Genomic DNA, 24,336 nt, shown 5'->3' on the forward strand with positions numbered 1-24,336 from the left:
TAGAGGTAGATCAGAGACTCACCAGCAGCAAGAGCGATATCATTGATGTATACAGAGAAAAGAGTTGGGCCGAGGATTGAACCCTGTGGCACCCCCATAGAGACTGCCAGAGGTCCGGACAACAGGCCCTCCGATTTGACACACTGAACTGTGTCTGAGAAGTAGTTGGTGAACCAGGCGAGGCAGTCATTTGAGAAACCAAAGCTGTTGAGTCTGTCAATAACCACAATCTTATCGGCACAGTCGAAAGCGTCACTACAGTCACTTTTTTTTTTTAACCACCCCCAGAAAGTTGATTGCCACTGCGAATGCATACTTTGTTTCTCATTTTATTCACAGATCCTCTATTTGCTATACTAGAGGGACATGAAGTCTGATTCCTTCCTCAACATGTGGACCTGCCCTGAGAATGTTGGACACCACTGTTACACCTTCAGATTTTCTTGATTTCCTGTCAGACTGGTTGTCTTTGAACTCAAGAGGAACATAATATTCATCAGACTCTCCTCCTTAGTGGACTGACTATTCTGACTGGTTGTGAGGTCACAGGAAATAGACTGATCTGTTACGAGGGACTGCAAGTCTTTATTGACATTAGTTGTATGGGGTTGTGTAACAGAATAGCACAGCTATTATGTTAGGCCATCTGATGCCGTTGGTTTCTGTTGTCGGGAACTGTTTGTGTTTTTTGGACCATTTAAAAGGCCTGGGAAAGAGACCACGCTTTCAGGAATTTACACACAGTTCAGTTGCATCATGTTTTGGAAATTCAACGATCATTAAAATACATTTATTTTTCAGCATTTTATTTCCCTTTGTGTTTGGCCGTTGTCATTGGAATTCTCATGTCATGGAAAAGTCGTGGAATTTTCATACATTTCTAGAGAGTGGAAACTCTCTGATAGACCATCAAATAATTTCAGATTGTTGAACATTTCATCTAGCCTATCAGAGGGTACGTTTTGCCACATTGCTTTATTATACCACAATCTTTGATTCTAGTCTGATCAAAAAAACACACCTTCTGAGGCCCAGATTTTCTTTTGAAAACATTTTTAATATTTAGGAAATCAGTTAACTTCCTGCATTTACAAGAAATGTTTACCGTCTTAAAGCTCATTTACGGCAATGCTACACATTTTTACAATGGTTTGTGATGTGTTCATGTACTATTAGATTATTTTTGGGGTTCCTCTGAAGATCGGGGCCCCAGGGCACGTGCCCGGTCTGTAATCTGGCCCGGCTGCTATGTCAGGGTTTCCCAAACTTTTTCTGCAAACAAACACAATCTGACATTAGAAAATAAAGAGGACCTCCACTTGGAAAAATGATCATCTCTAATTAACGCGGTGTTCATATTCACTATATTGTAGGTGCCGCATGTTTGCCCCGACACATAAATTACACAAAGTGCATTCTGATAGTGTAAAATACCCTTACCTAAAAAAAGGTTGTATTCTATAACCCATTTGAAGAAAAACAAGTTACTAATTTGTTTTTTTACATTTTCATCATTTAGCAGACACTCTTATCCAGAGCGATTTACAGTAGTGAGTGCATAATTTTTTTTTCATACTGGTCCCCCTTGGGAATCAAACCCACAACCCTGGCATTGCAAGTGCCATGCTCTACCAAGCGAGCCACACGGTTTGATAAGATTAGTTTCTCAGAGGACCCCACATGGGCTGTTCTCCCTCTAGCCAAAACCCAATCACAAGGCCTATAGCTGTTTTCTCTCTAGCCAAAACCCAATCACAAGGCATATAGCTGTTCTCCCTCTAGCCAAAACCCAATCACAAGGCATATAGCTGTTCTCCCTCTAGCCAAAACCCAATCACAAGGCATATAGCTGTTCTCCCTCTAGCCAAAACCCAATCGCAAGGCATATAGCTGTTCTCCCTCTAGCCAAAACCCAATCACAAGGCCTATAGCTGTTCTCCCTCTAGCCAAAACCCAATCACAAGGCATATAGCTGTTTTCTCTCTAGCCAAAACCCAATCACAAGGCATATAGCTGTTCTCCCTCTAGCCAAAACCCAATCGCAAGGCATATAGCTGTTCTCCCTCTAGCCAAAACCCAATCACAAGGCATATAGCTGTTCTCCCTCTAGCCACAGTCAGAACACACAGAATGAACATAGATCCTGGTATCTCAGGATGACTCTGGCCACTTCAGAAACAGTGAGGTTCCATTCCATCATTGTATCCATAGTGATGGAATGAGCTCCTTCTTACAAGAGAACATAGATGACAGGTTGGAATGAGTGTCAGATTGTCAACATGAAAACCTGTTACACACCAGACCTGGTGTTAAGTACTAATCGAAATAATTTCATATACTGTATCTGTGCTTGATTGAGCTAGCCTGTTGCAATGAAAACCAATAGAGAAGTGTTAAAAGTTTAAACACTACCTGCCAGACACTCCAGACGGTCTAAGAGCGTGGCCAAACCGGCACGTTGATTTTATCCGCGAGTTCCAATAGTTACTGAAATGGGGAGTCGTAAGTCGGACAGCGGAGATGACGCGTCCTTAACCTTCAAAATGTTTATCCGTTTTCACAAACAAAATGTTCAGATGATTTCGAGCTTTTGGACGGGCCCACTGAAACGTTAGCCAATTGGAAGAGGACATGCGCACGGACCAGTGACCAGTGTACTGGTTCTCATTTGGTGTCCGTTCTCAACTGATCTGTTTGGACTCCCTAAAGCGAACCCTGTAAGTATTTAAACCCAGGTCTTTTACAACCCCCTAAAGATCAAACTAGACAGTACCTCATGTAAATTAGGGACACAGATTCTCAAATCCCGAAGTGTTAGTCAGACCCTTTGCTCTCCGAATGGTGTTGAGTGAAAGGTGCTGTTGAGTAATGAGAAAAGCTTACGGCCAAGGTGTGTCTGGAATGCCTGCAGGCTGAGTAAACATTAACTTAGATCAAATATTTATTACGTAAACGATGACTGGCCGAAGCACGCACCGACAAGGACACAAACACAAGTCTTAGTGCACAATATATGTCACGTATACTCCCTCTCCGGCCTCGAGGTGATCAGGCTGCTGATTATCCAGCACACCTGTCACCCTTGTCTCGCTCACCTGCGCCTCATGACACGCATGAGAGGAATACCAAGAGTGTGCCAAGCTGTCATCAATGCAAAGGCTTGGCTACTTTGAAGAATCTCAAATATAAAATATATTTTGATTTGTTTAACACTTTTTTTTTGGTTACTACATGATTTCATATGTGTTATTTCATAGTTTTTATGTATTCACTATTATTCTACAATGTAGAAAACAGTAAAAATAAAGAAAAACCTTTGAATGAGTTGTTGTGTCTAAATGTTTGACTGATACTGTAAAAGTCATTGATTTTGGGTTTGAGAAAAACCTACTGTAGTTTTAATCATGCTTATCTTTACAGTCTTTACATGGCATGACATAAAATACATAAAATGACATAAAATACATAAAATAACATAAAATGACAAAATACATAAAATACATAAAATGACATAAAATACATAAAAATACATAAAATGACATAAAATGACATAAAATGACATAAAATACATAAAAATACATAAAATGACAAAATACATAAAATGACATAAAATGACATAAAATAAAATACAAATACATAAAATGACAAAATAAAATACATAAAATGACATAAGATGGGATGAAAGACTCAAACCATGAAACAGTTTGTACGATAACTATATGCTAATGACGGTTAATCAATTCTTATAATACTAAAAAATATACAGTAGATGTCTAGATTAAGACTATAATATTAGACAGTTAAGGGCTCTATTCAATCCGCATCGCAGAAGTTCAGCTTTACAACGTGATTGAAATTTAAAGGCGGTTTTTCCCTCTTTAGCGGAGGCAGCATTCATGTCTGAATCTAACGCTTCACCTTTACAGACTGAATAGAGCCCTAAGTCTTCAGCTTTACAGACTGAATAGAGACCTAAGTCTTCAGCTTTACAGACTTAATAGAGACCTAAGTCTTCAGCTTTATAGACTGAATAGAGACCTAAGTCTTCAGCTTTACAGACTGAATAGAGCCCTAAGTCTTCAGCTTTACAGACTGAATAGAGACCTAAGTCTTCAGCTTTACAGACTGAATAGAGCCCTAAGTCTTCAGCTTTACAGACTGAATAGAGACCTAAGTCTTCAGCTTTACAGACTTAATAGAGACCTAAGTCTTCAGCTTTATAGACTGAATAGAGACCTAAGTCTTCAGCTTTACAGACTGAATAGAGCCCTAAGTCTTCAGCTTTACAGACTGAATAAAGCCCTAAGTCTTCAGCTTTACAGACTGAATAGAGACCTAAGTCTTCAGCTTTACAGACTGAATAGAGCCCTAAGTCTTACAGCTTTACAGACTGAATAGAGCACCTAAGTCTATCAGCTTTACAGACTGAATAGAGCCCTAAGTCTTCAGCTGTACAGACTGAATAGAGACCTAAGTCTTCAGCTTTACAGACTGAATAGAGCCCTAAGTCTTCAGCTTTACAGACTGAATAGAGCCCTAAGTCTTCAGCTTTACAGACTGAATAGAGACCCTTAAATATGTGGGAAACACTAAACAGTGTGAGTACAGGAGATGCAGAAGACCAGGAATTCATCAGGACCACTAATGAGAACACATCAACTCTGGGGTACCATTACTCATGAATTGTTTATATTTTTTTATTGAACCTTTATTTAACTAGGCAAGTCAGTGAAGAACAAATTCTTATTTACAATGACGGCCTACCAGGGAACCTTGGGTTAACTGCCTTGTTCAGGGGGAAGAACGACAGTTTTTTTTTAACCTTGTCAGCTCGGGGATTCGAACTAGCAACCTTTCGGTTACTGGCCAAATGCTACCTGCCGCCAAATATCTGTCCTCTAAAATATTATATCAACTGAACATACAACATATGGCATGACACAAAACAAGTCTATGCAACATAAATGTGTTAGCTACATACTTTATATACAAAAATAATACAAGGTCATTATTTTCTTTAGGAATGTAGTGAAGTAAAAGTAAACGTTGGCAAACATATAAATAGTAAAGTAAAGTACAGATACCTCCAAAAACGTATTATGTAGTACTTTAAAGTATTATTACTAAAGTACTTTACACCACTGGGTGGCGGTACAGGTGGCGATACAGGTGAGACTGTCAACTCCTTTGGGACACTGTGTGAATTTATACAGGTGTGTCAGAATCCGTTGAGTCTGTGCCATACAGCTACCACCTTCTCAGGGTGAGACATGCTGTCCCTCCACTGCTCTGCTGCTTCCTGTGTTGGGCTGTCGAAGCCAAGGTGAACCTGTAGAAGCCGTAATAAAAGTTATGTAACTGGCCTAATCTTAAACTCAATTTAAGACCTGCTGGTCTGTGCATCAGTCAGCCCAGCTGGTATTTAAGACCTGCTGGTCTGTGCATCAGTCAGCCCAGCTGGTATTTAAGACCTGCTGGTCTGTGCATCAGTCAGCCCAGCTGGTATTTAAGACCTGCTGGTCTGTGCATCAGTCAGCCCAGCTGGTATTTAAGACCTGCTGGTCTGTGCATCAGTCAGCCCAGCTGGTATTTAAGACCTGCTGGTCTGTGCATCAGTCAGCCCAGCTGGTATTTAAGACCTGCTGGCCTGTGCATCAGTCAGCCCAGCTGGTATTTAAGACCTGCTGGCCTGTGCATCAGTCAGCCCAGCTGGTATTTAAGACCTGCTGGCCTGTGCATCAGTCAGCCCAGCTGGTATTTAAGACCTGCTGGCCTGTGCATCAGTCAGCCCAGCTGGTATTTAAGACCTGCTGGTCTGTGCATCAGTCAGCCCAGCTGGTATTTAAGACCTGCTGGCCTGTGCATCAGTCAGCCCAGCTGGTATTTAAGACCTGCTGGCCTGTGCATCAGTCAGCCCAGCTGGTATTTAAGACCTGCTGGCCTGTGCATCAGTCAGCCCAGCTGATATTTAAGACCTGCTGGCCTATGGATCAGTCAGTTCTTGAGAGAGTAACACCTTTCGTTGGCTCTCGTTATTTAAGTTCTGAAACAAAAAGCCTTTTATATGTATTTTCCCTGTTTCCTCCTTTCCCTAGCCACATTTAGTGGGCGTCCATCCTGGGAATGTTTTAGGGCACATTTCCTAGTTGCTTGTCAACTTTCAGCGGAGACCCCACATGGGTGCCTTTTCAGTACCCCTTTCTGTTTTTTGGTCCTTTTGTTGTGAGCAACATTTTGAGTTTGTCTTGTGGGAACGTAATAGATGGAAATGCGGATCAAATCCACAACGGCTCCTGGTGTTACACCTTAAGGAGACATTGCAATTGGCTGCACGAAGTCGCATTGAGAGAAAATCCCCTTGTAGCCTTGTAATCTAATAGAAATGTAAAGGTCATTTCAGATTTCACCGTTTACCATGAATTCAGTCTCCGCTAAAGTTGGAATATTGCCTTTAAATTTCAATTGCGCTGACAAACTGAACTTCTGCTATTCGGATTGAATACATTTACATTTTAGTAGATGCTCTTATCCAGAGCAACGTACAGTAGTGAATGCATACATTTCATACATTTTATTTTTCCTGTGCTGGCCCCCCCCGTTGGAATTGAACCCACAACCCTGGTGTTGCAAACACCATGCTCTACCAACAGAGCTACAGGGAAGGCAGGGAATAGAGCCCTAGGCTTTCGTCTCACCTGTCCTAGGTAGTGTTTCCGTCTGACAGAACCGCGGCTGTAGAGTTTGACTGACAGCAGGAAGCCCTGGTCCAGAGCTAAGGGGAAGTAGAAAGACTCAGTCCAGGTCAGCTGACCTCCGGAGGACTTCAGGGCGTGAGTCTTCTTCTTCATCACCACCCTGCTCAACTGCTGCATCTCTATCTTCACAAAGAATGCTGGTTGATGGACAAGGGAATCACAAGGGAAATGGAAAAGCACAAAGGGAAATGGTTACTTAGTAGACAGTGTGTATACAGCTGGCAGATTTGAAAATGGTTCCAGGTTGAAGCTCTCTAACTAACCCTAAACCTAACCTTAACCAATTTTGAACTGGTTAAACATCCACATACAGTTCATTATAATACATTTTCTCTGTTACAAAGAATGACATACACTGTATATACAAAAGTATGTGGACGCTCCTTCAATTAGTGGATTTGGCCCGGTTCAGCCACACATGTTACTGGCAGGTGTATCAAATTGAGCACACAGTCATCCAATCTCCATAGACAAACATTGGTAGTAGAATGGTCTGTACTGAAGAGCTCGGTGACTTTCAACATGGCTTTCCAACAAGTCAGTTTGTCAAATTTCTGCCCTGCTGTTATTGTGAAGTGGAAACTTCTAGGAGCAACAACGGCTCAGCGGTGAAGTGGTAGGCCACACAAGCTCAAAGAACGGGACTGCCGAATGCTGATACACTTAGGGCGTAGAAATCGTCTGTCCTCGGTTGCAACAGTCACTACCGAGTTCTAAACTGCCTCTGGAAGTAACGTCAGCACAATAAGTGTTAGTTGGGAACTTCATGAAATGGGTTTCCATGGCCGAGCAGCCGCACACAAGCCTAAGATCACCATGCGCAATGCCAAGCGTCAGCTGGAGGGGTGTAAAGCTCGCCGCCATTGGACTCTGGAGCAGTGGAAACACGTTCTCTGGAGTGATGAATCACACTTCACCATCTGGCAGTCCGACGGACGAATCTGGGTTTGGCGGATGCCAGGGGAACGCTACCTGCCCCATTACATAGTGCCAACTGTCATTTGGTGGAGGAGGAATAATGGTCTGGGGCTGTTTTTCATGGTTCAGGCCCCTTAGTTCCAGAGAAGGGAAATCTTAACGCTACAGCATACAATGGCACTCTAGATGATTCTGTGCTTCCAACGTTGTGGCAACAGTTTGGGGAAAGCCCTTTCCTGTTTCAGTATGACAATGCCCCAATGCACAAAGCGAGGTCCATAAAGAACTGGTTTGACGAGATCGGTGTGGAAGAAGTTGACTGGCCTGCACAGAGCCCTGACCTCAACCCCATACTTTTGGTCATATAGTGTACTTCTCCCTATTAGTACATATAATACATGTTGGGATCAGATGAAGTAGACCCCTACCCTGGCTGAGTGGAGCAGGGAGGTTATAACAGATATATAACAGACTACGTAGACCCCTACCCTGGCTGAGTGGAGCTGGGAGGTTATAACAGATATATAACAGACTACGTAGACCCCTACCCTGGCTGAGTGGAGCTGGGAGGTTATAACAGATATATAACAGACTACGTAGACCCCTACCCTGGCTGAGTGGAGCAGGGAGGTTATAACAGATATATAACAGACTACGTAGACCCCTACCCTGGCTGAGTGGAGCAGGGAGGTTATAACAGATATATAACAGACTACGTAGACCCCTACCCTGGCTGAGTGGAGCAGGGAGGTTATAACAGATATATAACAGACTACGTAGACCCCTACCCTGGCTGAGTGGAGCAGAGAGGTTATAACAGATATATAACAGACTACGTAGACCCCTACTCTGGCTGAGTGGAACAGGGAGGTTATAACAGATATATAACAGACTATGTAGACCCCTACCCTGGCTGAGTGGAACTGGGAGGTTATAACAGATATATAACAGACTATGTAGACCCCTACCTGGCTGAGTGGAACAGGGAGGTTATAACAGATATATAACAGACTACGTAGACCCCCTACCCTGGCTGAGTGGAGCTGGGAGGTTATAAAAGATATATAACAGACTATGTAGACCCCGACCCTGGCTGGGTGGAGCTGGGAGGTTAGAACAAATATATAACGGGCTACGTAGACCCCTACCCTGGCTGAGTGGAGCTGGGAGGTTCTGGGCAGCGAGAACCTGCAGTTGGATGCGTCCGTTAACAGGCTGGAAACAGGTGGCCAGGTGCAACTCAGCGTGACACACCTGGAGAAGCAGTGAGAACATTAGATGCTGGAAACAGGTGGCCAGGTGCAGCTCCAGCATGACACACCTGGAGAAGGAGTGAGAACATCAGACGCTGGAAACAGGTGGCCAGGTGCAGCTCCAGCATGACACACCTGGAGAAGGAGTGAGAACATCAGACGCTGGAAACAGGTGGCCAGGTGCAGCTCCAGCGTGACACACCTGGAGAAGGAGTGAGAACATTAGACGCTGGAAACAGGTGGCCAGGTGCAGCTCAGCGTGACACACCTGGAGAAGGAGTGAGAACATTAGACGCTGGAAACAGGTGGCCAGGTGCAGCTCAGCGTGACACACCTGGAGAAGCAGTGAGAACATCATTACGCTGGAGACAGGTGGCCAGGTGCAGCTCCAGCGTGACACACCTGGAGAAGGAGTGAGAACATCAGACGCTGGAGACAGTAGGTACACATTTCTACAGTTTCCCAAAAAATATTCTACCAACTTCATGTTGCTGAACATACTGGTCCTATCCCAAATGGCTGTACTTGGTTAGGTAGCTACAGTGCCTTCAGAAACTATTCACACCCACTGGCCTTCACACAGTACCCCATCAAGTGGAATTATTTCTACAAATTAATAAAAATAAAAATATGAAATGTTTTGAGTCAGTAAGTATTCAACCCCTTAGTTATGGTAAACCTAAATAAGTTCAGGAGTAAAAATGTGCTTAACAAGTCAAATAATAAGTCCCATGGACTCTGTGTGCAATAATAATGAAGATAATTTTTGAATGACTACCTCATCTCTGTACCCGACACACACAATTATCTGTAAGGTCCCTCAGTCAAGCAGTGAATTTTAAACACAGGTTCAACCCCAAAGACCAGGTAGGTTTTCCAAAGCCTCACAAAGAAGGCCACCGATTGGTAGATTTAAAAAAAGCAGACATTGAATATCCCTTTAAGCATGAAGTTATTAATTACACTTTGGATGGTGTATCAATACACCCAGTCACTACAAAGATACAGGCGTCCTTCCTAACTTAGTTGCAGGAGAGGAAGGAAACAGCTCAGGGATTTCACCATGAGGCCAATGGTGACTTTAAAACAGTTACAGAGTTCAATGGCTGTGATGGGAGAAAACTGAGGATGGATCAACAACATCTAGTTACTCCACAATACTAACCTAATTGACTAAAGTAAAACTACAAAAAATGTGGCAAAGAAATGTACTTTATGTCCTTAATACAAAGCATTATGTTTGGGGAAAATCCAACACAACACATCACTGAGTACCACTCTCCATATTTTATTTTATTTATTTAACCAGGTAAGTCAGTTAAGAACAAATTCTTACTTTATAATGACGGCCTACCCTGGCCAAACCCTCTGCTAACCCGGACGATGCTAGACCAATTTTGCGCCGCCCTATGCGACTCCCGATCACAGCCGGTTGGGATACAGCCCGGGATGGAACCAGGGTCTGTAGTGACGCCTCTAGCACTGCCTTAGACCGCTGTGCCACTCGGAAGCCCGTATGATCAATCAGAACAGTGATTATTCACCTCAAACTGTTCAGAACAGCAATTCTATGTATTTTTTCTTTAATGAGTCTGACCCGAAGGATATACTGCTCTTAGAGCATTGGACTAGTAACCGAAAGGTTGCTGGATTGAATCCCCGAGCTGACAAGGTAAAAATCTGTAGTTCTGCCCCTGAGCAAGGCAGTTAACCCACTGTTCCCCGGGTGCCGAAGACGTGGATGTTGATTAAGGCAGCCCCCCGCAGCACCTCTCTGATTCAGAGGGGTTGGGTTAAATGCGGAAGTCACAGTTCAGTTGAAACCATTCAGTTGTACAACTGACTCGGCGTCTCCTCCTCAAACGAATTATGGGGATTTGGGCCTGGTCTGGGAGGAAAGGGAAAGGGGGATACCTTTCCCTTTCCTCCCAGACCAGGCCCAAATCCCCATAATTCGTATGAGGAGGAGACGCCGTTCCAGAGGTCGAAGAGCTGTAGACCACACTACCAACCAAGAGAGTTTGTATCTATATTCTTCATAGCCTTCTATTTACCACCACAAAATGATGCTGGCACTAAGATCACACTCAACGAGCTGTTTCCGGCCATAATTAAACAAGAAAAAGCCAATTCAGAGGCGCCGTCCTAGTGGCCGTGGACTTTAATGCAGGGAAACTGAAATCTGTCTGACCTCATTTTTACCAGTATGTTTACCTGTGCAATGAGAGGTGAAAAAAAACTGTAGATGACCTTTACTCCACACATAGAGAAGCATACAATGCTCTCACTCGCCCTCCATTTGGCAAATCTTATTTTTATTTTAATAACTTTTTTTTACCCCTTTTTCGTGGTATCCAATTGGTAGTTACAGTCTCGTCCCATCGCTGCAACTCCCGTACGGACTCGGGAGAGGCGAAGGTCGAGAGCCGCGCGTCCTCTGAAACTCAACCAAGTCAAGCCACACTACTTCTTGACACAATGCCCAACAGCCACACCAATGTGTCGGAGGAAACCCTGTACACCTGGCGACCATGTCAGCGTGCACTGCACCCAGCCCACCACTGGAGTCACTATTTAACCCTCCCCTAACCCGGACAACACTGGGACAATTGTGCGCCGCCTCATGGGACTCCCGGACGCGGCCGGCTGCGATAGAGCCTGGACTCGAACCAAGATCTCTAGTGGCACAGCTAGCACTGCGATGCAGTGCCTTAGACCACAGCGCCACTCGGGAGGCCCTTCCATTTGGCAAATCTGACCATAACTCTATCCTCCTGATTCCTGCTTACAAGCACAAAACTGAAACAGGAAGTACCAGTGACACGCTCGACACAGAAGTGGTCCAATGAAGCGGACGCTAAGCTACAGGACTGTTTCGCTCGCACAGACTGGAAAATATTCCAGTAAAGGCTAGAACTCTTTCAAGGAGCGGGACAGTATAAAGGCTAGAACTCTTTCAAGGAACGGGACAGTAAAGGCTAGAACTCTTTCAAGGAGCGGGACAGTAAAGACTAGAACTCTTTCAAGGAGCCGGACAGTAAAGGCTAGAACTCTTTCAAGGAGCGGGACAGTAAAGGCTACAACTCTTTCAAGGAGCGGGACAGTATAAAGGCTAGAACTCTTTCAAGGAGCGGGACAGTATAAAGGCTACAACTCTTTCAAGGAGCGGGACAGTATAAAGGCTAGAACTCTTTCAAGGAGCGGGACAATAAAGACTACAACTCTTTCAAGGAGCGGGGCAGTAAAGACTAGAACTCTTTCAAGGAGCGGGACAGTAAAGGCTAGAACTCTTTCAAGGAGCGGGACAGTAAAGGCTAGAACTCTTTCAAGGAGCGGGCCAGTAAAGACTACAACTCTTTCAAGGAGCGGGGCAGTAAAGACTACAACTCTTTCAAGGAGCGGGGCAGTAAAGACTACAACTCCTTCAAGGAGCGGGGCAGTAAAGACTACAACTCTTTCAAGGAGCGGGACAGTAAAGACTACATCTCTTTCAAGGAGCGGGGCAGTAAAGACTACAACTCTTTCAAGGAGTGGGACAGTAAAGACTAGAACTCTGTCAAGGAGCGGGACAGTAAAGACTACAACTCTTTCAAGGAGCAGGACAGTAAAGGCTAGAACTCTTTCAAGGAGCGGGACAGTAAAGACTACAACTCTTTCAAGGAGCGGGACAGTAAAGACTAGAACTCTTTCAAGGAGCGGGACAGTAAAGGCTAGAACTTTTTCAAGGAGCGGGACAGTAAAGACTACAACTTTTTCAAGGAGCGGGGCAGTAAAGACTACAACTCTTTCAAGGAGCGGGGCAGTAAAGGCTAGAACTCTTTCAAGGAGTGGGACAGTAAAGACTGGAACTCTTTCAAGGAGCCGGACAGTAAAGGCTAGAACTCTTTCAAGGAGCGGGACAGTAAAGACTAGAACTCTTTCAAGGAGCGGGACAGTAAAGACTAGAACTCTTTTAAGGAGCGGGACAGTAAAGGCTAGAACTCTTTCAAGGAGCGGGACAGTAAAGACTAGAACTCTTTTAAGGAGCGGGACAGTAAAGACTAGAACTCTTTCAAGGAGCCGGACAGTAAAGACTAGAACTCTTTCAAGGAGCGGGACAGTAAAGGCTAGAACTCTTTTAAGGAGCGGGACAGTAAAGACTAGAACTCTTTCAAGGAGCCGGACAGTAAAGACTAGAACTCTTTCAAGGAGCGGGACAGTAAAGGCTAGAACTCTTTCAAGGAGCGGGACAGTAATCCTGACGCTTTTATGAAATCCGGCTACGACCATCAAACAGTCAAAACAGTCAATACAGGATGAAGATCGAATCCTTCTAACTCAACATTAATACTGTTTGTATTTACAATGGTGTTTGTTCTTCACTGGTTAACCTTTTCTTGTGGCAACAGGTCACAAATCTTGCTGCTGTGATAACACACTGTGGTATTTCACCCAGTAGATATGGGAGTTTATCAAAATTGGGTTTGTTTCAAATTCTTTGTGGATCTGTGTAATCTGAGGGAAATATGTGTTTCTAATATTGTCTCTCTCTCTGTGTCTCTCTCTCTGTGTCTCTCTCTCTGTGCCTCTCTCTCTGTGCCTCTCTCTCTGTGCCTCTCTCTCTGTGCCCTCTCTCTCTGTGCCTCTCTCTCTCTGTGCCCTCTCTCTCTCTGTGCCTCTCTCTCTCTCTGTGCCTCTCTCTCTCTCTGTGCCTCTCTCTCTCTGTGCCTCTCTCTCTGTGCCTCTCTCTCTCTGTGCCTCTCTCTCTCTGTGCCTCTCTCTCTCGGTGCCTCTCTCTCTGTGCCTCTCTCGGTGCCTCTCTCTCGGTGCCTCTCTCTCGGTGCCTCTCTCTCTTTCTCCCCTGAAGTGTTGAGGTTGGACCTACTTTCCGGGCCTCACAATTCCACCATCCATCCCAGCCTCAGCCTGATGGCTTTTTCCAATAAACCTTTCACCTCCAGTTTCTGTTTCACAAAAACTTCTCAAAAAATTCCCCACTGCCAGATTATGCAACCCCGGAGAGGCTCCATCAGTATATCAATATTGGCATGTTCCTCAATATGCCAACAGCCTGCAATAGATCAACAAATAAAAACATTGTTTCATGACTTGGCAGACGTAAGTTTTGTTCTTTACATACTGTCCTGATAATAGGAAGATACCCAGAGCATAGGCACAGAGAATAGATTACATATTTAAATTACAAAGTCATATGCTTTTTCCATTCTACAGGCATTTCCTCTTGGTCAGAGACCAAAGACGACGACAACACCACCAAACTACAGGCAGAATGTGATTTGCCTTCGGAAAGTATTCAGACCCCTTGACTTTTTCCACTTTTTGTTACATTACAGCCTTATTCTAAAATGGATTATATATATATATATGTTTTTAATCCTCAGCAATCTACACACAATATCCCATAATGACAAAGAAAACAGGTTTTTAGAGATTTTTGCAAATGTATTACACATTTTTTTTAAATGTTTCTGTAAGTGAGACAGCTTGATGTACCAGTACACCCCCTGGACAGGACACTAGTCTATCTCCTGTTTCTATAGTGAGACAGCTTTATTTACCAGGACACCCCCTGGACAGGACACTAGTCCATCTCCAGTTTCTGTAGTGAGACAGCTTGATGTACCAGTACACCCCCTGGACAGGACACTAGTCTATCTTTAATGCTGAGTGCCAAGCAGGAACGAATCAGGTCCCATTTTTAGAGTCTTTGGTGTAGCGGTTAGAGAGGCTATTCAGCAACCAGATGGTTGCCAGGTTTGAATTCCGGGTCTGACGGGAAAAATCTAACGGGAAGTGAGCTGGAAACCGGAAGGTTGCTGGTATCAAATCCCAGATGCCATTGCCTGCCGTTGTGCCCTTAAGCAAGGCACCACCCACGCCTTTCCAAAACCTCTATGTGTGTGTGTGTGTGTGTGTGTGTCTTTTGAAGGGGTTGAGTTATAAGTGGAAGTCAAATTTCAGTTGGAACCTTTATGCACAATTGACCAATAAAGTGAACTTAATCTTAAGGACTCGGCCAGGGATCGAACTCCACAACCTTCCAACCTAAGGGACGGGACACTAACCACAAGGCCACTGAGTTGGAATGTATATTCTAGACATTCTATGCTGTATAAATCCATACTTACTGTGGTCTTGGAGAGGGGGTTGAGCTCCATCCAGTGCTGTGTCTCCACAGGGCCTAGCTGTCTGAGGGAGAGAACACACTCTGCCACCGTCCTCTTCCTGGGCTGGTGGGTCTGCAGCCGGAATACCAGAGCACAGCAACGCAGCTGCTGCAGCCGCAATGTAAACACAAAGGTCTCCATGAAGACTGTGTCCTGGAGAGAGAGAGAGAGAGAGAGAGAGAGAGAGAGAGAGAGAGAGAGAGAGAGAGAGAGAGAGAGAGAGAGAGAGAGAGGGAGCAGAGATAAAAGATAAGGGCTCTATTCAATCCACATCATGGAAGTTCAGCTGTACAGCGTGATTGAAATGTAGAAGGCGATGTTCCCGCTGAAGTGTAGACAGCATTCACAGAAAAAAAAAACGTTGCAAATGTCAGCTCAATCTGAAAGGACCTTTACATTCATATTGTAGAATCTGTAAGGCTCGAATAGAGCCCTTAGACAGTATTCCACTCTGGCTCTGTCTGATAGTCTTCTACAAGAGAATCACTTTGTTTCTTGACTTATTTACCTACTTCCTTGTAGCTCTTTAGCAGAGCAAAGAGCCTCAACAGCGCAAATAAACAAACCCTGTTCTCACGTAGATTCCCTGGGCTATAGCACTTTATTCACTGGCACTAACTCGTTCTAGACCTAACAAATCAGTCTGACTCTTCAGGGGCTGCAACAGCTCAACAACAGAAACACTACGCTAGACAAGAGGATAAAGTGACAACTAAAAAAGATTTTTAGTTGTGAGGAGATCTCTCTCTCTCTCTCTTCCTTGACGGTGGTCAGATCTGGGCCTGTATCCACAAAGCATCTTAACGAAGGAGTGCTGATCTAGGATCTGTCCATATCATCTTTCATTCATTCTGATCTAGGATCTGTCCATATCATCTTTCATTCATTCTGATCTAGGATCTGTCCATATCATCTTTCATTCATTCTGATCTAGGATCTGTCCATATCATCTTTCATTCATTCTGATCTAGGATCTGTCCATATCATCTTTCATTCATTCTGATCTAGGATCTGTCCATATCATCTCATTCATTATGATCTAAAAGACTCAACTGATCCTATATCGGCTCTCCTACTCATAGACACTGAGCAGGTAATATAATGGCCAGGGGAGAGGAAGGAATGAGATCAGCTGCCAGAGACCTTTCCTCTCTATTCAACACACGTTGCCTATCAAACAGATCACCAATGTCTAGAATGGGAGAATACTGGAAGTCAGAACTGCTACTGGAATTGGATGTGAAGCTATTAGTTAACTGACCATCAGTGGTCCAGTGTTTTAGAACGGTGAGGTCATGCTACAGTAGCCTGGTTCCAGTGGTCCAGTGTTTTAGAACGGTGAGGTCATGCTACAGTAGCCTGGTTCCAGTGGTCCAGTGTTTTAGAACGGTGAGGTCATGCTACAGTAGCCTGGTTCCAGTGGTCCAGTGTTTTAGAACGGTGAGGTCATGCTACAGTAGCCTGGTTCCAGTGGTCCAGTGTTTTAGATAGAGGAGGTCATGCTACAGTAGCCTGGTTCCAGTGGTCCAGTGTTTTAGATATGGGAGGTCATGCTACAGTAGCCTGGTTCCAGTGGTCCAGTGTTTTAGGTGAGGTCATGCTACAGTAGCCTGGTTCCAGTGGTCCAGTGTTTTAGAACGGTGAGGTCATGCTACAGTAGCCTGGTTCCAGTGGTCCAGTGTTTTAGATATGGGAGGTCATGCTACAGTAGCCTGGTTCCAGTGGTCCAGTGTTTTAGATATGGGAGGTCATGCTACAGTAGCCTGGTTCCAGTGGTCCAGTGTTTTAGATATGGGAGGTCATGCTACAGTAGCCTGGTTCCAGTGGTCCAGTGTTTTAGATATGGGAGGTCATGCTACAGTAGCCTGGTTCCAGTGGTCCAGTGTTTTAGATATGGGAGGTCATGCTACAGTAGCCTGGTTCCAGTGGTCCAGTGTTTTAGAACGGTGAGGTCATGCTACAGTAGCCTGGTTCCAGTGGTCCAGTGTTTTAGATATGGGAGGTCATGCTACAGTAGCCTGGTTCCAGTGGTCCAGTGTTTTAGATATGGGAGGTCATGCTACAGTAGCCTGGTTCCAGTGGTCCAGTGTTTTAGAACAGTGAGGTCATGCTACCATAGCCTGGTTCCAGTGGTCCAGTGTTTTAGAACAGTCAGGTCATGCTACCAGTAGCCTGGTTCCAGTGGTCCAATGTTTTAGAACGGTGAGGTCATGCTACAGTAGCCTGGTTCCAGTGGTCCAGTGTTTTAGAACAGTGAGGTCATGCTACTGGTTCCAGTGGTCCAGTGTTTTAGAACAGTCAGGTCATGCTACAGTAGCCTGGTTCCAGTGGTCCAATGTTTTAGAACAGTGAGGTCATGCTACTGGTTCCAGTGGTCCAGTGTTTTAGATCGATGAGGTCATGCTACAGTAGCCTGGTTCCAGTGGTCCAATGTTTTAGAACGGTGAGGTCATGCTACAGTAGCCTGGTTCCAGTGGTCCAGTGTTTTAGAACAGTGAGGTCATGCTACTGGTTCCAGTGGTCCAGTGTTTTAGATCGAGTGAGGTCATGCTACAGTAGCCTGGTTCCAGTGGTCCAATGTTTTAGAACGGTGAGGTCATGCTACAGTAGCCTGGTTCCAGTGGTCCAGTGTTTTAGAACAGTGAGGTCATGCTACTGGTTCCAGTGGTCCAGTGTTTTAGATCGATGAGGTCATGCTACAGTAGCCTGGTTCCAGATATCTTTGTGCTGTCTTTTTAACTCCCATGGTCATTGCATGACAACACCTATAGACGTTTGCTATAGGCCAACAAACACAAACAGGTACGGGACCACCAGGCTGATGATAGTCTATCTGGATGTGACTGGAGTTACAGTACTGTACAGTACATAGAGTTACCTGGTGCCAGATCTGTTTGTATTGTCTTTCCTACATCACTGATCATAGGAGTTGGTATGACAGCACAAACAGATCTGGTACCAGGCTAAGATGTGGTTGGGATGCGTTAAATAACTTACCGGAGAACCTTCCTTGACGGAGCTCTTGAACTGTACTGGTTTGCTCATAGTGATGATGCCTTTAAAGCTAATCTTCTGCTGCTCACTGCTGTTCTGAACGAGGGACACATCCTTACACTGAGAGAAGGAGAGAAAGAAGAATTTGAGGTCTGGCTACAGAGCCGGAGAGCTGGCTACAGAATTAAAGGTCTGGCTACAGAGCCGGAGAGCTGGCTATAGAGCCGGAGAGCTGGCTACAGAATTAAAGGTCTGGCTACAGAATTAAAGGTCTGGCTACAGAGTTGGGGGTATGGCTACAGAACTGAAGGTCTGGCTACAGAGTTGGGGGTATGGCTACAGAGCCGGAGAGCTGGCTACAGAGCCGGAGGTATGGCTACAGAACTGAAGGTCTGGCTACAGAGTTGGGGGTATGGCTACAGAGCCGGAGAGCTGGCTACAGAATTAAAGGTCTGGCTACAGAGTTGGGGGTATGGCTACAGAATTAAAGGTCTGGCTACAGAGTTGGGGGTATGGCTACAGAGTTGGGGGTATGGCTACAGAGCTGGAGGTCTGGCTACAGAGTTGGAGGTCTGGCTACAGAACTGAAGGTCTGGCTACAGAGCTGGAGGTCTGGCTACAGAGTTGGAGGGCTGGCTACAGAGCTGGAGGTCTGGCTACAGAGCTGGCTACAGAGTTGGGGGTATGGCTACAGAGTTGGAGGGCTGGCTACAGAGTTGGAGAGCTGGCTACAGAGTTGGAGGGCTGGCTACAGAGCTGGAGGTCTGGCTACAGAGCCGGCGGTATGGCTACAGAGCCGGAGGGCTGGCTACAGAGTTGGAGGGCTGGCTACAGAGTTGGAGGGCAGAGCCGGAGGGCTGGCTACAGAGTTGGAGGGCTGGCTACAGAGTTGGAGGGCTGGCTACAGAGTTGGGAGTATGGCTACAGAGCCGGAGGGCTGGCTACAGAGCTGGAGAGCTGGCTAGGTATCATAGTGTATTTATTATACAGGGACTTGTGTGGCAGGCCATTTACTTGTTAGTGTATCTACTTTGTGATCGTTTTGTTACAGTATATGATAAGAAGACTATGACCATTTTAAGTTTTGTTTGGAAAGAAAATTGTTGTTCATGATTATTCCTCTTGAGTGAGTAACCTCTCAGAAGTTAACAGAGCAGTGACTTGTGAAGAGAGAGGAGATATTGAGATGGGGTTTCTGGTTTCTGTTCCAACAGTCTGAGACAGAGGCCCCATTCAGCCACCTAGAAGGCAGGTACAATGGGCCCTTTAGTCCCCCAATCACTCATCCTCACCCCTCCTCCCGGCCTGTAACCGTACCTGTACCAGCGTGATCCACACCTGCTCCAGGGCCTCTTGGTAACTCAGCCGGACACACACCTTCCCCAGCTCTCTCTGCTCCCTCTCATCGCCTGACAACGTGATGGACTCTACAAGACACACAGAGACATACGTTAGCTCAACGGAAAACACAACGTTGTAACCTACACTCCAAGAAAAAAAATGGTTCCAAAAGGTTTCTTCGGGCTATCCACATAGGAGAACCCTTTTGGGTTCCATGTAGAACCTTCTGTGGAAAAAGTTCTACATTGAACGAAAAAAGTTCTAGACAGCACTTTTTTTTCTAAGAGTAAGCTATATATTTTTTTTTAAGCAGCAACAACCTGGGGAATAGTTACAGGGGAGAGGAGGGGGGGATGAATGAGCCGTCTGGAAGCTGGGGAGGATTAGGTGGCCATGATGTTATGAGGGACAGATTCAGAGTTTAGCCAGGACACCGGGGTTAACACCCCTACTCTTACAATAAGTGCCATATGATCTTTAGTGACCACAGAGTCAGGACACCCGTTTAACGTCCCATCTGAAAGAAGGAACCCAACACAGGGCAATGTCCCCAATCACTGCCCTGGGGCGTTGAGATATTTCTTTCAGATCAGAGGAAACAGTGCCTCCTACTGGCCTTCCAACACCACTTCTAGCAGCATCTGGTCTCCCATCCAGGGATGGACCAGGACCAACCCTGTTAAGCTTCAGAAGCAAGCCAGCAGTGGGATGCAGGGTAGTATGCTGCTGGCCAGAACTCATGAGTGTTTGTTTGAATATCGATCTGCAATGTGGAGTTTGTTGTATATTGTTGTGTGTGTGTATGTTTGACTGATACCATGTGGACACCCCTTCCAATTAATGGATTTGGCTATTTCAGCCACACCCGTTGCTGACAGGTGTAAAAAAAAAAAAAATCGCGCACACAGCCATGCAATCTCCATAGACAAACATTGACACAATCCGTACCGGTAGTTAGGAGAACGGCAAACACCTTATTTCTTTGGTTCCTCAATATACATTTACCATATTACAATGTAGGCTATGTGTTACAGCACTACTTTTGGTGTCCCCCTCAGGAATTGCTCTTGAGAAAATGTCATGTAATTGTCCCCTCCAAAGTGGATATCAGATTTTCGCCCCTGGCTAGGCCTGTTGCCAAGCACAATGACCAAATTGCAGGCTTTCAAAAGAAGCTAATGATTCCTGATGCTTTCTGGTAAAGTATTTTGAATTATTTAATTTATTTCTGTATAGACAGAAGTAATTATATAATTTCAGCAAATGTATTTCCATTTACTTACCAATTGGACCCACTGTTCTGCCATTTCACTCCTGTTTTGCACTCTTAGAAAAAATGGTGCTATCTAGAAACTGAAATTATTCTTAGAGAACCCTTTGAAGAACCCCTTTTCGGTTCCAGGTAGAAGGGTGTGTGTATTGGTTTTCATATCACCTTTCTTTCGTTGTCCAGAAGCCAAAGGCCAGAAGCCTAGACATATTATCAACCCATACTAGTTGTTGCATCTTTAGATCTTCCCCCACTTTCTAAGTTTCTAACACAGATTTTAATCTGTCACATATGGAACCGCTATCACGTGCTCTGTTTAGAATGGTGTTTTTTCCAGGTGTGCTGTTTGGAATGGTGGTTTCCCAGGTGTGCTGTTTGGAAAGGTGTTTCCCAGGTGTGCTGTTTGGAATGGTTTTTCCCAGGTGTGCTGTTTGGAATGGTGTTTTTCCCAGGTGTGCTGTTTGGAATGGTGTTTTTCCCAGGTGTGCTGTTTGGAATGGTGTTTCCCCAGGTGTGCTGTTTGGAATGGGGTTTTTCCCAGGTGTGCTGTTTGGAATGGTGTTTTTTCCAGGTGTGCTGTTTGGAATGGTGTTTCCCCAGGTGTGCTGTTTGGAATGGTGTTTCCCCAGGTGTGCTGTTTGGAATGGTGTTTCTCCAGGTGTGCTGTTTGGAATGGTGGTTTCCCAGGTGTGCTGTTTGGAATGGTGTTTTTTCCAGGTGTGCTGTTTGGAATGGTGTTTCCCAGGTGTGCTGTTTGGAATGGTGTTTTCCCAGGTGTGCTGTTTGGAATGGTGTTTTCCCAGGTGTGCTGTTTGGAATGGTGTTTTCCCAGGTGTGCTGTTTGGAATGGTGTTTTTTTCCAGGTGTGCTGTTTAGTATGGTGTTTCCCGGGTGTGCTATTTAGAATGGTGTTTCCCCAAGTGTGCTGTTTGGAATTGTGTTTTTATCCAAGGTGTGCTGTTTGGAATGGTGTTTCCCCAGGTGTGCTGTTTGTAATGGTGTTTTCCCAGGTGTGCTGTTTGGAATGGTGTTTTTTCCAGGTATGCTGTTTGAAATTGTGTTTTTTCCCAGGTGTGCTGTTTGGAATGGTGTTTCCCCAGGTGTGCTGTTTGTAATGGTGTTTTCCCAGGTGTGCTCTTTGAAATTTGTGTTTTTCCAGGTGTGCTGTTTTGAATGGTGTTTTTTCCAGGTGTGCTGTTTAGAATGGTCTTTCCCGGGTGTGCTATTTAGAATGGTGTTTCCCCAGGTGTGCTGTTTGGAATGGTGTTTTCCCAGGTGTGCTGTTTGGAATGGTGTTTTTACCAGGTGTGCTGTTTGGAATGGTGTTTTTACCAGGTTTGCTCTTTGAAATGGTGTTTTCCCAGGTGTGCTGTTTGGAATGGTGTTTTTTCCAGGTGAGCTGTTTGGAATGGTGTTTCCCCAGGTGTGCTGTTTGGAATGGTGTTTTTTCCAGGTGTGCTGTTTGCAATGGTGTTTCCCAGGTGTGCTGTTTGGAATGGTGTTTTTATCCCAGGTGTGCTGTTTGGAATGGTGTTTCCCAAGGTGTGCTGTTTGGAATGGTGTTTTCCCAGGTGTGCTGGTTGGAATGGTGTTTTCCCAGGTGTGCTGGTTGGAATGGTGTTTTCCCAGGTGTGCTGTTTGGAATGGTGTTTTTCCCAGGTGTGCTGTTTGGAATGGTGTTTTTCCCAGGTGTGCTGTTTGGAATGGTGTTTTCCCAGGTGTGCTGTTTGGAATGGTGTTTTTTCCAGGTGTGCTGTTTGGAATGGTGTTTTCCCAGGTGTGCTGTTTGGAATGGTGTTTTCCCAGGTGTGCTGTTTGGAATGGTGTTTTTCCCAGGTGTGCTGTTTGGAATGGTGTTTTTCCCAGGTGTGCTGTTTGGAATGGTGTTTCCCAGGTGTGCTGTTTGGAATGGTGTTTTTATCCAAGGTGTGCTGTTTGGAATGGTGTTTTCCCAGGTGTGCTGTTTGGAATGGTGTTTCCCCAGGTGTGCTGTTTGGAATGGTGTTTTCCCAGGTGTGCTGTTTGGAATGGTGTTTCTCCAGGTGTGCTGTTTGTAATGGTGTTTTCCCAGGTGTGCTGTTTGGAATGGTGTTTTTTCCAGGTGTGCTGTTTGGAATGGTGTTTCCCCAGGTGTGCTGTTTGGAATGGTGTTTTTCCCAGGTGTGCTGTTTGGAATGGTGTTTCCCAGGTGTGCTGTTTGGAATGGTGTTTTTATCCAAGGTGTGCTGTTTGGAATGGTGTTTTCCCAGGTGTGCTGTTTGGAATGGTGTTTCCCCAGGTGTGCTGTTTGGAATGGTGTTTTCCCAGGTGTGCTGTTTGGAATGGTGTTTTCCCAGGTGTGCTGTTTGGAATGGTGTTTTCCAGGTGTGCTGTTTGGAATGGTGTTTTCCAGGTGTGCTGTTTAGAATGGTGTTTTTATCCAAGGTGTGCTGTTTGGAATGGTGTTTTTTCCAGGTGTGCTGTTTGGAATGGTGTTTTTATCCAAGGTGTGCTGTTTGGAATGGTGTTTCCCCAGGTGTGCTGTTTGGAAAGGTGTTTCCCAGGTGTGCTGTTTGGAATGGTTTTTCCCAGGTGTGCTGTTTGGAATGGTGTTTTTCCCAGGTGTGCTGTTTGGAATGGTGTTTTTCCCAGGTGTGCTGTTTGGAATGGTGTTTCCCCAGGTGTGCTGTTTGGAATGGGGTTTTTCCCAGGTGTGCTGTTTGGAATGGTGTTTTTTCCAGGTGTGCTGTTTGGAATGGTGTTTCCCCAGGTGTGCTGTTTGGAATGGTGTTTCCCCAGGTGTGCTGTTTGGAATGGTGTTTTCCCAGGTGTGCTGTTTGGAATGGTGTTTTCCAGGTGTGCTGTTTGGAATGGTGTTTTCCAGGTGTGCTGTTTAAAATGGTGTTTTTATCCAAGGTGTGCTGTTTGGAATGGTGTTTTTTCCAGGTGTGCTGTTTGGAATGGTGTTTTTATCCAAGGTGTGCTGTTTGGAATGGTGTTTCCCCAGGTGTGCTGTTTGGAAAGGTGTTTCCCAGGTGTGCTGTTTGGAATGGTTTTTCCCAGGTGTGCTGTTTGGAATGGTGTTTTTCCCAGGTGTGCTGTTTGGAATGGTGTTTTTCCCAGGTGTGCTGTTTGGAATGGTGTTTCCCCAGGTGTGCTGTTTGGAATGGGGTTTTTCCCAGGTGTGCTGTTTGGAATGGTGTTTTTTCCAGGTGTGCTGTTTGGAATGGTGGTTTCCCAGGTGTGCTGTTTGGAATGGTGGTTTCCCAGGTGTGCTGTTTGGAATGGGGTTTTTCCCAGGTGTGCTGTTTGGAATGGTGTTTTTTCCAGGTGTGCTGTTTGGAATGGTGTTTCCCCAGGTGTGCTGTTTGGAATGGTGTTTCCCCAGGTGTGCTGTTTGGAATGGTGTTTCTCCAGGTGTGCTGTTTGGAATGGTGGTTTCCCAGGTGTGCTGTTTGGAATGGTGTTTTTTCCAGGTGTGCTGTTTGGAATGGTGTTTCCCAGGTGTGCTGTTTGGAATGGTGTTTCCCCAGGTGTGCTGTTTGGAATGGTGTTTTCCCAGGTGTGCTGTTTGGAATGGTGTTTTTTTCCAGGTGTGCTGTTTGGAATGGTGTTTTTCTCAGGTGTGCTGTTTAGAATGGTGTTTTTTCCAGGTGTGC

General features: G+C 45.1%; 1 protein-coding gene across 1 annotated transcript in view; it reads right to left on the reverse strand.

The window, feature by feature from the left end:
• Positions 1-4,420: 4,420 nt before the first annotated feature.
• LOC106599381 (tandem C2 domains nuclear protein) overlaps positions 4,421-24,336 on the reverse strand; it is a 30,568-nt gene continuing 10,652 nt past the window's right edge. Inside the window, exons 7-12 of the mRNA XM_045707184.2 lie at positions 19,405-19,514; positions 18,091-18,207; positions 15,055-15,246; positions 8,822-8,927; positions 6,696-6,892; positions 4,421-5,329 (exon numbers count right to left, since the gene is read on the reverse strand). Coding sequence (XP_045563140.1) covers positions 5,219-5,329; positions 6,696-6,892; positions 8,822-8,927; positions 15,055-15,246; positions 18,091-18,207; positions 19,405-19,514 — 833 coding nt within the window. The 3' untranslated portion in view covers positions 4,421-5,218. The remainder of the gene's footprint in view (positions 5,330-6,695; positions 6,893-8,821; positions 8,928-15,054; positions 15,247-18,090; positions 18,208-19,404; positions 19,515-24,336) is intronic.

This window comes from Salmo salar, chromosome 01, assembly GCF_965601325.2.
Source record: "Salmo salar chromosome 01, fSalSal1, whole genome shotgun sequence".
In the NCBI taxonomy this organism is placed as follows: domain Eukaryota; kingdom Metazoa; phylum Chordata; class Actinopteri; order Salmoniformes; family Salmonidae; genus Salmo; species Salmo salar.